This window comes from Coffea arabica, chromosome 6e (genome assembly GCF_036785885.1).
Source record: "Coffea arabica cultivar ET-39 chromosome 6e, Coffea Arabica ET-39 HiFi, whole genome shotgun sequence".
In the NCBI taxonomy this organism is placed as follows: Eukaryota; Viridiplantae; Streptophyta; class Magnoliopsida; order Gentianales; family Rubiaceae; genus Coffea; species Coffea arabica.
The window spans coordinates 46,208,567-46,225,639 of NC_092321.1; the positions used below are offsets into that span (position 1 = coordinate 46,208,567).

A 17,073-nucleotide genomic window follows, 5' to 3' on the forward strand; every position below is an offset into this window, starting at 1 on the left:
ATTGAGAAACCTTTCAATTTCTACAAATTGTTCCATGATAGATATATTATCTACCATTTTATAGTTATTGAAATTAGAGACAAGGGACTTCTTACTTGAAGTGACTTCATGCATGTACTTAGCCTCCAAATGATCCCCCATAGTTCCTTGGTGATGCTAATAGTATGGTAAACATCGAACAGACCATGACTTATTGCACTAAGGATATGACTAAGACAAATCTCATTATCATTCTCCCATTTTGGGAGCCTTCGCAGATCATCAAGCATCTCTTCCTCAATGCTGACAACATGAAGTTTTGGAGTGGTCAACACATAGACCACTTGTAGTGAAGTTAGAAGAAAACAATTTGCCAATAGATAGCATTACCTCCATCAAATTGCTCTAATTTGACTATGTTAATAGCCAATTTTTTCAACAAACTCACGTTTATTTTGCCAGCAAGAGAAAGCCTAAACATTGTTGGTGCTAGTACAAGAAAATGGCACAAATGAACTGTGACGACCCCACCTCCCTCTCGGGTGTACCCCAGGACTTGGCGGACCGCATGCCCAACTCTCGCCAAGTCTCACGCACAAGTCCCAATGCAATACAAGAACCTTGATAACAAAAGCAATAGCAACTTTGAAACTTAGATATATACATTCGTGGTCATCAAATCCCATACAAACCCAAAATATAACAAGAGATTCAAATTCAAGTCAACCCACTAAAACTAGAAGAACACTAGAACAATAGACAAAGGATCTAAACCAAATACGCTAGCCTTCTCCAACTCACACACCCACGTTTTCGCCGCCTGTAAGGAAACAAACTAACGGAGTGAGCTATCGCCTAGTGAGATTCCAAGACAACATGCAAATGAAGTAGCAAGTTGGCAATTACATATATCTCAATCTCAAACTGAAGAAAGTAAACGTTCACAAGATAAGTCATTAACATTTCAAGTAAACAAGTCAAATAAGCAATTAACATTTTCATGCATAAAGATACAGTTTCCTCTTGTGAGCTAGTCTGGCAGTAGCTTGATCAGGATCCGTTGACACTCCGTCAACCATGGAAATATAATAACAAATTCAGTAGAGTACCGCTTATCTCCAATCTCCATCCACCGATCAATCCCTTATCGAGTCCAAATTCCAAAGATAACAGTAGAGGTAATACTCGAGTATACCGAATCCAATAGACCAAATCTAGTGGAATAAACAATAAACAGTACCCATGGTTCGTCAATCTCTTGAACCAAGCCCTTACTGGCTTGATTCAACTAACTAGCCGATGGGGTTTGAAATCCTAGGCAGTTACTTTCAAGTCATGCACATGAATATCAATTCACTTGCAAACAGTGCACAATACTTTAGTCCAATTAGGGCAAGTGTGATAAAAAACACAGTCGCCCAACCAAAACAAGTCAAGAGCATAGCAGTAACATTCATTCAATCACGATCTCATGTCAAGTGTTGCTCATTCACATCAAAAGAGCATTTCAAGCAAGGAGCAAGTTCTACCATGCAATTGGTACACTCACTAACTAATTAAGGTCTATCAATGACAAGCTCAAGCTCTGTTGCCTGGCCACTCTCGAAAATCTGCGATTAGATATAATATAATAAGAAGCCATCAAACTTCCAACATAGTGGTTCAAAAATCACACCTTGTACTTGTGAAAACCACATAGATGTAGCTCACTACCATAGGCATAGCATGGAGCAAAAATATGTTAAGTGTAAACACGACTTTTTGAAGCAAAGTGACAAAAATCTCGAGTTTAAAGCTGGACACTTCCAACTATAAAACATTTTTAGGGCAAACAAGATTTTCCTCCTCTTAAATCGCTTTGCTTTAACTCAAAACCAACCTATATGTGAAAATCAAGGTGTTCGCAAGTAACTCAAGCATAGGAAGTCAAAATCGCCCTAAACTTACACCTCAACTCTCACTCTCTTACTTGACCAACCAAGAAAGAATTTGCAGCAATAAAACCCCAAATTCCTGAAGTTAACCTTCCAATTTTCAACCCTATTTTCATGGCAAAACCAATATCAATCAAGATAACATATCTTAGGGTGTATGAAACATCTTTTTGGCAACTAAATCCATCAAAATTTCACATATTTAAAGCTCTAAAGTAAACTACATATATCTTTGTTTTTTTGGCAACCAAATCCATCAAAACTTTGTTTTTTGGATATAGGGACACCTATAAGGTTTGAGCTTAAAAGGCTTTGCCCCCTCCTTGAGCACAATTTGGGAGGCATGATTCCCCTAAGAAGGTAATCCATTGGTTTCAACAAAAGTACCCTAATATTCTTCCAATAGTTCAGCTATCCCAGATAAAATCGGCTCTTCTGCTCCATTGTCCTCTTTTACTGCACTTAGTTCAGCAGCAATACCATTTACTTGTTTCGTTCTCTATATAATTACCATCTTTCCCCTAATTAGCTTCAACTGCACTTCATCACTCATCTTCTGCATCATTACCTCTTCTTTATCTTTCTTAAATTTCATGTTGAGTTTCCTACAATCAAATTCCATTGGACTGAATCTGCTCAACTGGTTAACTCCAAAAAACATTCGCTGCCACCCAATTTCAATGTACTCATTGGAATTCAAACCCAAATTTCGCCAAATTAATGGTGCTTGCAACCTCTTAGAGCTCAATATCTCTCTGTTAGCTACTATCATATTCAAAGGTTTAGCTTCATTCAATTTGCATCTCAATGCATGAGCTATGTTCTCATTAATAAAGTAGTGCGGACCCCTAGTATCTATTAAGATACTAACAGTTCTTCCCTTAATCATATCCTTAATCCTAATGGTTTTATGACTTGAACTGCCAGCAAAAGCATGGATGAAGATTTCCACTGTTTCCTCATTCTCAGCCTCTTCCATATAGTCAGTAATTTTTTACTTTCTTTTTTGGTTTTGCATCAACTAGCACAGGATCATCATGTTTACTACTAGTATATAATTCACATGAGCTTGTTTGCATACATGATCATAAGTACAAGGTTCATCACACTTATAACAAAGGCTCTTCTACTTCTTAGCATTGAATTCAGCTTCTTAAACTAATTCGAAGGTTTATTGAAGGACGAAATGGTTTGGTGGTGCAGTTTTCTGGTTTCTTAGGTTGTCTACGTTCCATTTGGGTGTGGTTGAATGTTTTGAAAAAGGTTTCTAAGTATTAGAACTGAAGTGTTGGTTCTTCTGAAAATTTGGCTCTTGAGGTTGAAAGGTTGGTTTCTGGCTTTATGAATAGCTAATACTGTTTTTTATTGCAGTTCAGCAACTTCCATTGTTTGAGCTAAGGTTAATGTGTTCAAACATTTTCACTTAGTTTTTAATCTTTTCTTTAACACTCATGAGGATTGAGATATAATATGATTCATGCATAGGTGGTAAAAAATGGTATTAGATAGAGCTTTCAAAATCTCAAACATCTTTTAGTAGTCAGTGACTGTTCCAGCTTGAGAAATCTTGGAAAACTCTTCCAACATCTCCTCAGGAGATCTATCACCAAATCTCTTACAAAGAGCATCTATGAACTCAGCCCATGATACTGCTAACCTCCTATTAAAGTTACTGTGAAACCATGTTTCAGCCCATGATACTGCTAATCTCCTATTAAAGTTACTGTGAAACTATGTTTCAGCTTTTCCCTTCAAATATAGCTCAACAATCTCAGTCCTCTTATCTCCCTCAATTTCATGGATCCTGAAGCATTGGGTTGCCTTTCTCACCCACTCTCTGGGATCTTCTCCCTCAAACACAGGGAAGTCAATCCTCGGGAGTCTATTATTCTGCTTACAATCATTCTTCCCAGATCCTTTCCTTCTATTCTTCCGTTCTCTTTCTTACCAGCTTCACATAATCATCATGCCCCTTCTTGTAGAGTTTTGCCATACTAGATATCAACCCATGGACAGTGGTATTCAAGCTCAATATATCAGTGACCATCTAAGCAACCATAGCCATCAAACCTTCATAATTAAAATCCATGTTATGAGTTGAATTTTTCACATTCTCCAGCCTATTTTCCAGAACAGATGAAGTCCTCTCAAACCCATCACTTCTATTACTAACCCCCCTGACAATACTACCTAGATCTACCATATATTTCTTCAAGTTCCCATCAGCGTTCTTAGTCATGTTCAGCGGACTCAATTCAATTTGCGATAAGAGTACCCAATCAGCTATAAATTCAAGTAATTAGTAGATAATCAAAGTTCGGCAGTAGCTGTCCCTAAAGGAATCAAAGCTGCTATGACACCACAGTAATGGCATTCAAAATTCCCAATTCAAACAATCAGATTAATTTTCAGAAAATGATAACATCCAAATATAACCTTTTCTTTTATGATTCTCTTAATAATCAAATGATCAATCTAACCTTTATGATAGTTAATTGTAGCATTAGTTGCAAATACCTTCCTTGAAGTTTAACCAAATTACAGATGAAACCCTCATGTTTGGCTGTATTACTGTCATCCCCATGTTGCTAACAAAGTTAAACAAGTGAAAATTATAATAAAGGAAAAGATAGGTTAACAATAAAAAAAAACAAAGGAACAAAAAGTCTGAAAATAAAAATTAGCAACTATCTTAGATTGCTGAAAAATCTAAGAACGTGCAACGCACACTGCAACAAAAGAAAGAAAAAACAGAAAAAGAAAAAGAAAATTTCGCTCCAACGTCTCTCCAGCCTTTACCCAAACCATGTCCCAACCACCAAATTCCAACAGAAGAAAAGGAAAAATTCCAAATGCAACAGCCAGGAGGAGCATGAGAATAGAAGAAACAACACAAGAACAAAGAAAACAAGCTGCCATCACCAACAACAATGAACCAGACCCATATCAATTTTAGAGTTCATGAAAGCTATATAAGTGCCCGAAGCTCTGATCATCTGGACGCACTAGCTCTAGAATTTTTGGTAGCATTAATTTTTCTCAATTTACTCCTGACCTGAATAGTTTTTTCTCTCATCGAACTTTTCTCTTTGTTTTATAGACAAAAACGCATCCAGAAATCCACACCCAAAAACACGCACCAGTGAGCATAAAATATGTGATAGAGACAGCAGCTTTCACTTGCGTACTCCACTCCATACATGTTCATTAAAAAAGCAATGGGCATCATACAGGCGGCAATGGAAGGAAGCAATGCGTATTTGTAGATTTAACTTTGATTTTGAGACAATAAGATCAAGTATAGTTTCTGTGGGTTTTTGTGGGAAATTTATGCTTCAGGCTTTCAACTTTTTTTTTTTCCTTTTGTGCTTTTTTTGAGGATAGTAAAGTAAGCATTTTTGCTTCTAGTTAATATAGGATATTTGTAAGAAAGCCATGCTGATATCATTGATCATTTAACGGCAACGCTAGAAAACTGACACCAAGGGCGTAGTGGTTATGCGCTTATCCGGCTCAGGCAAGTTGTTTGTAATATGGCCAAACTTAAGGGTTGGTCTTGTAATTTAGTTAAACCTCAAAGAGAGGTAAACGTAATTAACCCTTAATTATAACTAAAAATTTAATAGTTCAATATAATCTAAAGCATATGGAGTTAAAATGTAAATTTTCAAACCATAGAAGCTGTACATTATCTTTGCATGTGCCACACAAGGGCTACATACATAAATTATCTTTTTGCTTCTACCTTTTTCACGCACTCTGATAATTATTTCAAGTTAATTCAACCAATAACTTACATATTAAGAACAATTTAACTAATTTTCTACCGTCAGTTAAAGTTTAAATTGTAAGTGGTAGTAAACTCTACAGTAGAGTCAAAAATAGAAATTACGTTGGTTTTTCTTTGTGCTGTAGAAAAAATTCTACAAAGTAAGTATAATTCCTAAAATTTTGTCTTGACAATTAATCAAATTCTAGGTAAACAAACTGCTAAATACAAATGTAATTCCCAGTTTGGAAGTTAAATAGAAACTGTTTGCTATCCTAATAAATCGTGCATCTAATTTTCTTGCCTTCTACCATGCCTTTTGTAATTTAAGTCAACCTATAAAGGTAAATGCATTTGTATGACTCAATAGAGAAACAAAATTTCAGACGAACTGAAAATGAATCTGAAAGGGTAAATGCAACCGGACAACTTGAAAATGGTTAAAAAAAGAAGACAATGGGTATACGAGATATGAGAACTATATTAAATCATTTTACATACTGTTATAAATTTAGCCCCCTCTTAAAAGACGTGCTGCCAGTGGTTCTTCAAGTGGAAGCTGAACACAATTATTTCACACGCACAATACAAGACACACAAGTCACTACTAGAGAACAAACTTCTCAACAATTTATTTTAATTCCCTTACACACATATTTAGGCCCTGAAAGAAGAAGCCCATTCTTCCAGATCATAGAAATGGAAGAGTAGCTGAAAGAAGGCCGATTCATTCTGCAGGTCCGAATATTCTGCAAGCAACATAAGGTGCTAGTGAAAAAGAAAGCAAGGTGACAAATGAAAGATGGGGAAGACAGAAGCTGCCGAGACTCGAAATGCATGCAGAAATGGGAAAGTGCATTTGCTAAAGATTTGACACGAAAAAGCTTTCTAAATCTATTACCCATTTCTGCAGATAATGGAATAACGCCTACCATATGGGAATAGATAAACCCTCTATCAAACGAAAAAAGATTTTTTTTTTTTAAAAAGCAACGCAAAAATTAATATCTTCAAAGATTTTGAAATGTTCAAAACATGTTAAGACTTACAGTAGCGCACTATCTTCCATCTTTGGTTATCCCCTTTCTTCCATTCCCATAGAACAATAACGGTGCCGTCATGTACACCACCATGATTTTTATCGCCATTGAAAGCATCCACGTTCAGGCGAATATTGTTCACCATTCTAATTGTTCTGAAGGTATCACCCAAGTCCCTGCTCTCGGTCCACAAGATTGACTCATCAAGAACATCAGGATTGTAAGGGATTAGCTGCACCTGTTGGCAAAGATTGAAATGTTGAATATATCTTGGCACAAACAGTCACGTAATAATTTTCCTAGTAGACTTTCATTAAATATCCTCAACAAGTCAAACAATTAATTCCCAAGATCATGCACTCAGGGAAAGAGGGTAGAAGTCCCTAGGAGATTAGGTATGCGAATGCACGAGATCCAAAGCCAAAACAAAGCATAGAACCATACAAATGAATCCCTAGACCTTCAAGAATCTAGCATATTACTACTACTTTTGCAGGACTAAAACCGTCTTATAAAATAACATGGAAAATAAATGAACTTCACTTTTACCAACACCGTACAGCTACGACTATTTTGGGCAATCTCAACTTAACACTTGAAAAATTGTAGTAAAGTTGTGGACAAGTGACTGATGGCCTTTCACAACATAAACAATACGAAAAAAAAGGAGATAGTACCAACTAAATGACCACCTAAACTTACCATCATGTGTGAATAGGCTAAGAAAAAGGTACTAACTCTGACAATTCTACTAAATATGATGCTAAAGATGGTGAATTTCTGAAGACATATATGAGAACAAAGAAGAAATGCATGGGATCACTTAGAAAAAAAGTTCTATAAGAATATGGTTACAAAATTAAGCAAAAAGATCAAAGAGCAGAAATGCTAGAGCCCAGACCAATGATGTTTATTTCTGACGTTTTCTTCTCTCTTTCTTTGTGCTCTTTGTTATAAAAGTCAAATATCAGATGTCCAGTTTTGTAAGGTGTACATTCAATAAAATCAAGAAAATGTATTGCAATCAGCAAGAATGTCTAAGGTGTTGAAAAGAAATAAAGCAGTAACCACAAGATATAGTCCTCCATTAACTCTCTTGAAAACCTTGTTTATACATTTGTCTTTATGCAGGTTTTGCAGGTAACTATTCCTGTGTATGTCTCTAAGGCGACGTTTATTTGGCGCTTTGACAGATGCAAAACTGGTAGCTTGACATAGCTAGTACGTCTAGATTAAAACCGATCACACTCCTCAATTCATGAATGGTAAAATCCATTGCCAGTCAAAATGGATCAGCAAAGATGGCTAAGTAATCCATAGAAAATCAATGATATCACTCTTTCTGCTTGACACTTGTACCACTAAAGGCATGAAACAAACCATCACAGAGCACATATATCAAGAAGGTATTAAATGCTCAAGGCATGCCATACTGAAGTGCCACGTGGTGCACTAATACCAATCACATCCCACCAAGCAGCGTGGGTCCTCCATGTCTAGTACTCACCACACAAGGACTGCCATTAATGGGATATGATTGGTTTTGGTGCACCACATGACATGCCACTTGGGTACCTTGACCATCTAATACTTTTCCCAAATATATCCAGCTTACACTAGAATAATACAATATGAGATGCCATCCATGCCAGCTCAAGTTAGTTTGCCAAATCCATAGTTTACATAAGAATTACTGCAGCTGAACCCTTGAGCATGTTTAAGGAGTTAACTTGAGTAGGGTGTCTACAGAAACAGTTCAAAAGATTAAGATCTGACTCTAAACCCACACACACATGTAAGGGGCTGATCTTTACATGCACTAATAGGTACAATTCTTCATTACCAAACACTTTTAGATGCATGTCACTTGATTTATACAGAATTCTGTATTCCTCATGTAAACATAGCATGCATCTAACCTTCCTTGATTAAAAGACACTTAAAACGGTCAGTGCATAGACAAATATATGCGTGTTTCAATCTGTCTGAGTGTGGCTGTGAAGTGTATTCAAACTTCTTATCATAAAATATAAAGTTAGAATGGAAAGAAAGGTTTTGGCATCCTCACAATACTGGACTTTCATCCCAATCTAATTCCTCCACAAGCTTGAGCATTACCAACCTAAATGAGGAGTTTCAACAAGTCAGGTTATTAAACCTGAGGTATGATCATTAACGCTTCCTAAAATCTTGATTCTCCATGTTGGGTTCTCTTCTCTGCAAAGAATTCAGGCTTCTTACATAGACAGAGATAACTATCTCTTATACTCCATCCTGCAAGGCATTATCTCTTTTCATAGATCCCAACATTCCTCGTTTCCAATGGAAATCTTTTGTGCCTCTCATACCCTCAATACTGCCTTTCTCCTTTGGATGGGTTTATCTATTTTCCTTTTTAATTCCTTCAACACTTGTTAGAGTAAGCAAAGAAAAGTTTAAGTTGAATGAAGAAAATACAACATTTGACGAGTGGGGAGGGTTGGGTTGGGAGACCCTAGGTTCAAGATCTCCCACTTACAAAAAATAAATAAATAAGCATTTGACAAAATAGAAGCTCCTTGCATAGAGTCCATAAGAAAGTCTGGCAACTAGAGAAAAAAAAATTATCCCATTTTAGTTAGAACTAGTTGTAGGCTAGAATTGGCTCAAAAAATCCCTAATACCCAAATTCAAGAGAGAGTCAAAATCAGGCATTAGTTTTTTGAAGGTAATTATTTAACAAAATAAAACTTTCTATTAAGTCCCAAACACTTGTTAAGGAACAAAGAACCACCATTCCATCAAAGAGCTAGATCTAGCCAACTTAAGCGCCTCACATGCCATGCGATGAGAAGCTTAGTGCTCTGCAGATGGGTGGCAACATAATCATCCATAGCATTGCAGAACTATAATAAAATCAGTTTGGATTCTTAACCAAATAAAAAAATTTTGAACTTCATGGTTGATAGTGATGCTCAACGCCAACACAAGGATAACTATCACTAGAATCAAACATTCACCTAACTTGGCACTATGTAATGCTGTACTAAATCATAATTTTAAAACAATGAGTTGAGCTTCAGATAATTCTATAACACTTTTGGAAGCCTTCAAGTACCTTTACATAATTTACAAGCTTCATCCCTCCCAAGTTATGACTTTGCTAATTTTCATCATCATTTTCACTTGACTATATGCCAATATCTCCATTCTCTACAGGTATGAATGTGGTTTTAGTGGAAAAGAATTGTTACTTTATTGAACCTCTGAATTATCTACTGAAGCTACAATTTTTTACTTTTTAACTCACCTTGCTAACCATCTTCTACAGGTTAGGCCTATTACCAGGACCAAAGTCAAACTATTTAAGAATAGATTTTGAGCTTTGTAGGTCACAGAATACTGATTATTTATATTTGACTGCAATAGATTCTTTGTAGGTTTACTACAACAGCTAATCAAAACTTTCAAGAGGGAAACAATGCAATCAAAAGTTCTTTTCAATATGCTTCACACATCTTCATCTGAAATTGTACAAAGACAGAAAGCAGCAGAACATACAGGTTGAGTAGCCCCAATAGAGTGCTTCATGGCCTGGCCAGTGGCTTTGTTGACCAGTGCAAAACTGGGAAATCCCTCTTCATCCTTCACCTTGGTGCTATACTTCTCATCCTTGATCCAGTGCTGCAAAAATCCATGTCCACACCACAATCACAACCGTTAAAAAAAAAAACTAATAACTGATCAACCACCTCTCTCAACCTAAAATTACAATTAAAAGGAACAACATTTTACCAAATCCCTCCTGAAACTCTCTCTCTCTCTCTCTCTCTCTCTCTCTCTCTCTCTTCCAAGGGGATGAAAAATGGACAATGATCAAATTCTCCTTAACAAAGACCGAAGACACTAAATAATATTCAGTCCGCCTATCTTAGAACTCCAAATAAGCTAATTTAGACAAAAAAGAGTTATCCTAAGGCATTAAAATTCAAAAAGCAAAACTCACCTGAAAAGGGTCAGATGTATTAGAAGGAGCAAGGATAACCTTTCCATCACGGATGGTAAGAGAATAATTAGGTTCTGCCTTAGTGTAAACTCTGACAGAAGGCTTATCAGCGATCTTTGAGTGATGGGTGTGATGGTGGAAAACAGAAGGCATGTGGGGATGAAAGGAGTGATGGGAAACATGCTCAACAACAGGTGGTGGTGGTGGTGGTGGATCGTTGCGGAAATCTGGGGGATGTGGTCCTCCGGCACCTCCTCCATGGTGAACATGGGTCACTTGCGGTGGCGGCGGCGGCTCGTTTGCATAGTAAGGGGCTGGATGCGGATGGTGGACTACTGGTGGTGGCGGTGGCGGCGGCTCGTTTTCATAGTAGGGAGGTGGATGTGGCCGTGCTGCGGGTGGGTACACTTCTTCTTCCGGACCTGGGCGGTGGCGGTGGTGGTGGTGGTGGGTGTTATGGCCACGAGGAAAATCCATGGAATCTGGTGCCGATCAGTTTACTCTGGAGCGGTGGCGAAATAAGTGACGGGTGAAGTGTCTGTACAGTCAAACAGTAGATAAATAGGAGGAAAAATCAAAGGATGGAGCTGGTGTCGGTGACTAATTACTTAGAATATCGGTGGAAAAAAAAAAAGTCGAACATATATGAATCTGATAATGGTGCGCATAAAACTATGGCTGTCGAGTTGTGCCAGCCCGGCAGCAAAAGAGGTTTTTTTTTTTTTTTAAAGTCTGACATTAGCTCAGCAGCCAGTGAATTTTAAAAAAAAAAAAATTTGTTTCGTGCTGCGTATAAAACTATGGCTGTCGAATTGTGTCAGCCCAGCAGCAAAAGAGGTTTTTTTTTTTTTAAAAATCTGACATTAGCTCAGCAGCCAGCGAAATTTTAAAAAAAAAAAAAAAAAAATTTGTTTCGTGCTACCGCATTGACAAGGCCCGGAAGCGTTTAAAAAAAAAAAATTTTACTGCTGCCGGATAGAAGTAAGTATATCCATCTGCTTTGTCCACTAAGGCTTCATAGTTCTTCTGGATTCCTACAGACAGAGCATATATCCACTTTGAGCAATAACTACCAAGAGCCTATGATATATATTGAAGTTGATATTTGACAAAAAAAAAAAAAAAATCAAGAGCCTATGAAGCATATAGTCAAATGTTTGACTTCATATTTTTTGGTCCCTTATGTTTTAAATAATTATATTTTAAATGAAATAAAATGTGAATTAGATTAAATGCATAAAAATGTGTTCTAAATCTCATTAAAATTCTTAAAAGTAATCCACATTGTCAAAATATTAGCCTAAAGAGCATATTTTCGTTGAATTAATTACCAACAAATGATAACCCATAAATCATATATAAAAGAAAATTTTAATTTGAATATATAATAACTTTAGTTGTAAATAGTATAACACAAATCGTTATACAACTTGTGAATATGAGTTTCAATCGGTTATGATCAGGCATTATGATTATAATAACAAATAAAAGTGATTACCAATATAAAGGACTCACATGAATTTTTAAAAAAAATTCTTGCCATTTCTTCTTGTCTTTCCTTCATATTAAATCAAATATTTCAATAATAAATTTAATGTATTTATATTTATGTTCATCTTAAATTGATAATTTTATTTTATAATTTAAATAATTATAAAATCTTTATTTCAATTGAAACTTAATTGACAACTAGTTGAAATGCCAAACAAAGAAAAAGAAAAAGAAAATTGATTATAGTTGTTTCAACTCAATGACATATAGTTGTTTGATTATATTTGATTATATAAACAGTTAATTATATTTGATAAAGTAAAACAGTTAATTAAATATTTTAAATTTTTTTAAAATGCCCTTCTCTCTCCCCAGAGCAACTAAAGTTGTATACTAATTACTTTAATACAAACACCTATTCCAATCACATTTATCTTTTTAGTTATTTTTTATTTCACATATATTGTATCAGAAAAAATGTTACTTCAATATTTCAAAATTTTTCAAAAATAGTTGTCTATTTCAGGCACAGGGTTCCTACATCTTTAGTCCAGTGCTCAGTATTATGAGCGTTTAAACTAACATATTATTCAACTAGCATCATTAATTGCAACAAAGTCTTGACTCTTACATCTTATCTGTACTCTGTTGATGAATGCCCACTGAGTTTGTTGTCCTAGTATTGCTATTGGTTATCGTCTATTTCTAGTGGAAATTGGCATGCCGTGACCTTGTTCATGACAAGCAGACCCGAATTAGGTTCACAATTTCAATATTTTCTGAGTCAAGTATGAACTTCATATTTATCAACCCAAAATTGAAAGTAGTACTAATTATATAACTCAAGGATGAGATTGTTAAAGTGTGATTAAGATGGCCCGATTGACAAGCCTAGTTGTAGCATAAATTCCGGGATTTGGGGATGTCTAACAGAATGAAACATGCACAAGGCCACTGGCCAACCTATGGTTAGGATGTATAGTGGAAGGGTAACTAGTGACACATGCGCATTCACAACTAGGCTCCTATCAATTGTATCAGAGAGAATTTCTCTCCATCATACTCTCATAAAATTAATTTGAAATTTATTTTTGAAAATCAACACCATTCATAATATATTCCATCCCTTGTGTTAGTTATATATAAAATTTTGTGTTAGCAATTTACGAAATTTCACTAAACCTTAATTTGGTGTGATTTTGGATGTTTAAATTGCTCTCCTTACTTTTAGAATACTTGTGTTGAATTTTATCTAAAAGTCTCGAGGTCAAAGTGAAAAGTATATGGAATATCTTGAAATTCTAGACGTGCATGTTTTGGCTAGTTGAATCTACTAAGTTTAAATCTATTGTGATTGTGAATCTTGCCTCAGGGTTTGGTAGCGATCAAGGTTATCATCCAAAGAGTTGACATTTAACCTATTGATATCGGTGAGTGTTCCTTGTATGTTGTGTTTCAAATGACCAAACGCTTTTCAATGATTGTTAAATGGATTTTCAATAGGCGAGTGTGTACTTTATCGCATTCGACGTAGGTGAATGTGAATTTTCAATGATCAAATGATTGAATGTTCTTGTGCATTAATGTAAGTCTTTGGCTGAACTGGGTCCTTACCCTTCGTTGCCAGTCGACTCAAGCCAGAAGCGGACTCGATTGGGCAACTGGTGATCCTGGGACAGTGTTTGGTAAATTCGAATATGACCACGAAATCTGGTGGAGTACTGATCAGTGAATGAAATGCAATGAATGAAATGATTGACTGAATGAAATGATCACCGTTGGAGTTTTATTTCAAATGTTTTCACATGTTGGAGGTATAAGGGAGAAACGGTCGGAGACTAAATGACTGAATGACTGAATGAATGTATGGCTCCAAGTGAGCACGTATCCTTCCAATAATTGAATGTTTGTTTCTTGAATGACTGTTTATTACTATGCAAAGTGTGAAATTTATTAAATGTAATACTTTCATGTTTTATCTACTTGATTGCTTGTTTGGGAACTTCACTGGACTTTTAACTCATTCCTTTAATTTTGTTTTCTTTACAGGAGTGGAGGCTAGAGCAAGTAAGCGTGAAATATCGTGAATAATCTTGATGTACTAGTACTTTTGTAGATGAAATGTATTTGGGATTTTTGGTAATGAAATCATATGTCTCACTTTTGGGTTGTAAATTAAGTTGGAATTCTTGGATGAATGGAACTTTTTATATTAATCTAGAGGTGTGAAAGATTATTTCAAGAATATTAGTGAGTGACTCCTGGCGAGAATTGAGTAAGCGGTCGGCCGAATCCTTTGGTTCGCCTTAGGGGGAGGTGGGGTCGTCACAGGTGGTATCACAATTTAGGTTTGAATTGACCTGAGCGGATTGAGTGAGTGTAGTGTGATGGTTTAAGTGCGAGTGTTTAAGTGTAAAATGGTAAGTGTTAGGTAGTGAATCTTGCTTTATTTGCCTAAATTCTTTATTGTCCTAATGCTTGGCTGCATAAGTCGATTGGAGTGAATCTTCTCGATTCTTAATTGTAATCGTGGGAGATGCCCAATTCTCACTGGCCAACCTTGGACTCGAGCTGGCATGAGCTTGGTCGAACTCCTTGGTGAACCATGAGAAAACATAAGCTTGACCTATTGAGAGGTCTTGCTTGGCATACTCGAGCAGTATCGCCTCAAACAAGCGACAGGCGGGCCCGATACAGGGGTATGTAACGGTGAACGGGGACAGGTTAAGTGAAATTCTACAGACTGTAACCTACCTGATTGACGGAGTGTCAATTCGTGGAGGTTCTTGGTCGTGCAAGTGGAAAATAGCTCCTGAGAGCTCCTATATCCTTGAATTGTTTCTGTTTACTATTCTTGCTCGAATTGTCATTTACTTGAAAATTATTGTTTTACTTGTTAATTGGGATTGTTATTTGGACAACGTGCTTGCATGAGTGTTCTTGGCCTCACGAGCGATTGCTCACCCCGTAGATTTGTTTTCCTTAATAGGTATGGACATGGAGTGAAACTCGAAAAAACCCTTTGGATGTACTTTCAATTAGGGTTTTAAATGTAATTGACTAGACATTGTGGTTGTTGTATATTTTGGGAATTGATGTATCTTTTGGGAACCTAATGTAAGAATTGGATAACTGATATATCTTGAACTCGTAGTGTAAGACTTGGATATTCGATTATGGAAGCGACTTTTCTTTATTAGACTTGTATTATTTGTTATGTATCGTTAAGCTTGAATCGAATTGTCTTGAGTTCTGACGAGAGCTGGGCAGGCGTCCCGCGGATACCCTTTGGTTCGCCTTAGGGAGAAGTGGGGGTGTCACACTGATTGCTTGTTTGAGAATCTCACTGGGCTTTTAACTCATTCCTTTAGTTTTATTTGCCTTACAGGAGTGGAGGCCAGAGCAAGTAAGCGTGAAATAGTGTGAATAATCTTCATGTACTAGTACTTTTGTAGATGAAATGTATTTGGGATCTTTGTTAATGAAATCTTATGTTTCATTTTTGGGTTGTAAATTAAGTTGGAATTCTTGGATGAATAGAACTTTTTATATTAATCTAGAGGTGTGAAAGACTATTTAAAGAATGTTAGTGAGTGAGTCCTGACAAGAGTTGGGCAGGTGGTCCGCTGAACCCCTTGGTTCACTTTAAGGGGAGGTGGGCTATCACAATTTTGCATAGTATCAAATCTGAAAAAATAATTGATAATTGCAATTATTATTTGACTGATAATTGTGATTATAATTGATGCTATATATTTTTTTTAAAAATCATATCAAATAAGAAATAATAGTGGTCACAATGGGAGCACCTACAAGATAGTGAAAAAGACAGGGATAAAGTGGCAGTTGGAGGAGTTTTTTTATTTAATTTATGGTATAATCCAATAACATAGTATGCAACGGAAGAATATTATGGTGAATATAAAATAGGAAAATACTACAATATAAAATTTGACTGCTGAAAAATTTAGGAAACTTGGAGGTAATTTGGGAAGAAAAATATGCACATGAGTTGGCCAAAATTAAAAGTACAAAACATAATTCATTTAGTGGGCAAAATGTGTATTTTTGAAGTATAGGGTGGTAAAGTGTCATCGCCCCATAGGTTCAGGTAGGGGTGGCAAACGGGTCAGGTTCGGGTTGGCGGGTCGGGTTGAGGCCTAAGTATAACAAAGAACCTGCTGACCCGAACCCGACCCGCCAACCCGAAACGGGTCAGGGTACCTGACACGAACCCAAAAATTTCGGGTTGGCGGGTTGGCGGGTCGACCCGAAATGACCCGAAACTTAATTTTAATTTATTAATTTATCACTGTAATTTCTAATAAAATCAATTTTTCACAAAATTAATTACATCATCAAGTAATAAAAATTTAAATAAATAATTTCAAACCAAATCTAAAATAAATTAAACACCATAAAAGTGTTTTATCCCAAACCAAATATAAAATAAATTAAAACAACATAAAAGTAAAAAATAACATAATATATTATTTGTCCAAATATAGTAATTTTAACTTCACACAAGTTAAATAAATTCATTTAGGATCAAGTAATTAATGCCTTTGGAAAAAAAGAATGATTTAGTTTAGTTAGATAAAATAATTTTTATGTTTATTAAATTAGTTTTAATTCATAAACGGGTCACATCGGGTCATATCAGGTCACCACGGATTGACCCGAAATTGACCTGTTTTTTTTTCGGGTTCATCGGGTTCGACCCGATTCTGACCCGAACTCCCAAAACCTCAACCCAAACCCATTAATTTCGTGTTAGGTTCGTGTCGTGTTTTCGGGTCGTGTCAGGAATTGCCACCCCTAGGTTCAGGGCGTCAAAGTGCCATTAACCCTATGTTTATTCATTATTGCATATGT

The 17,073-nt window shown here is 36.1% G+C and overlaps 1 protein-coding gene across 1 annotated transcript; it reads right to left on the reverse strand.

The window, feature by feature from the left end:
• Positions 1 to 6,145: 6,145 nt before the first annotated feature.
• LOC113696131 (ricin B-like lectin R40G3) lies at positions 6,146 to 11,344 on the reverse strand. The gene is made up of 4 exons (XM_027215489.2): positions 10,708 to 11,344; positions 10,263 to 10,385; positions 6,732 to 6,960; positions 6,146 to 6,431 (listed from the first exon to the last, which is right to left on the reverse strand). Coding segments are annotated over exons 1-4 (831 nt in total). The 5' UTR covers positions 11,185 to 11,344; the 3' UTR covers positions 6,146 to 6,429.
• Positions 11,345 to 17,073: the final 5,729 nt, after the last annotated feature.

What these genes read in the sequence shown, in the direction of transcription:
- LOC113696131 (XM_027215489.2), bottom strand. Translation starts at nt 11,184, where the DNA reads ATGGATTTTCCTCGTGGCCATAACACCCACCACCACCACCACCGCCAC. An exon ending in ATACATCTGACCCTTTTCAG is followed by an intron (nt 10,386 to 10,707) that starts GTGAGTTTTGCT and finishes GGATTTTTGCAG; the next exon opens with CACTGGATCAAGGATGAGAA. An exon ending in CTATTGGGGCTACTCAACCT is followed by an intron (nt 6,961 to 10,262) that starts GTATGTTCTGCT and finishes CTTTGCCAACAG; the next exon opens with GTGCAGCTAATCCCTTACAA.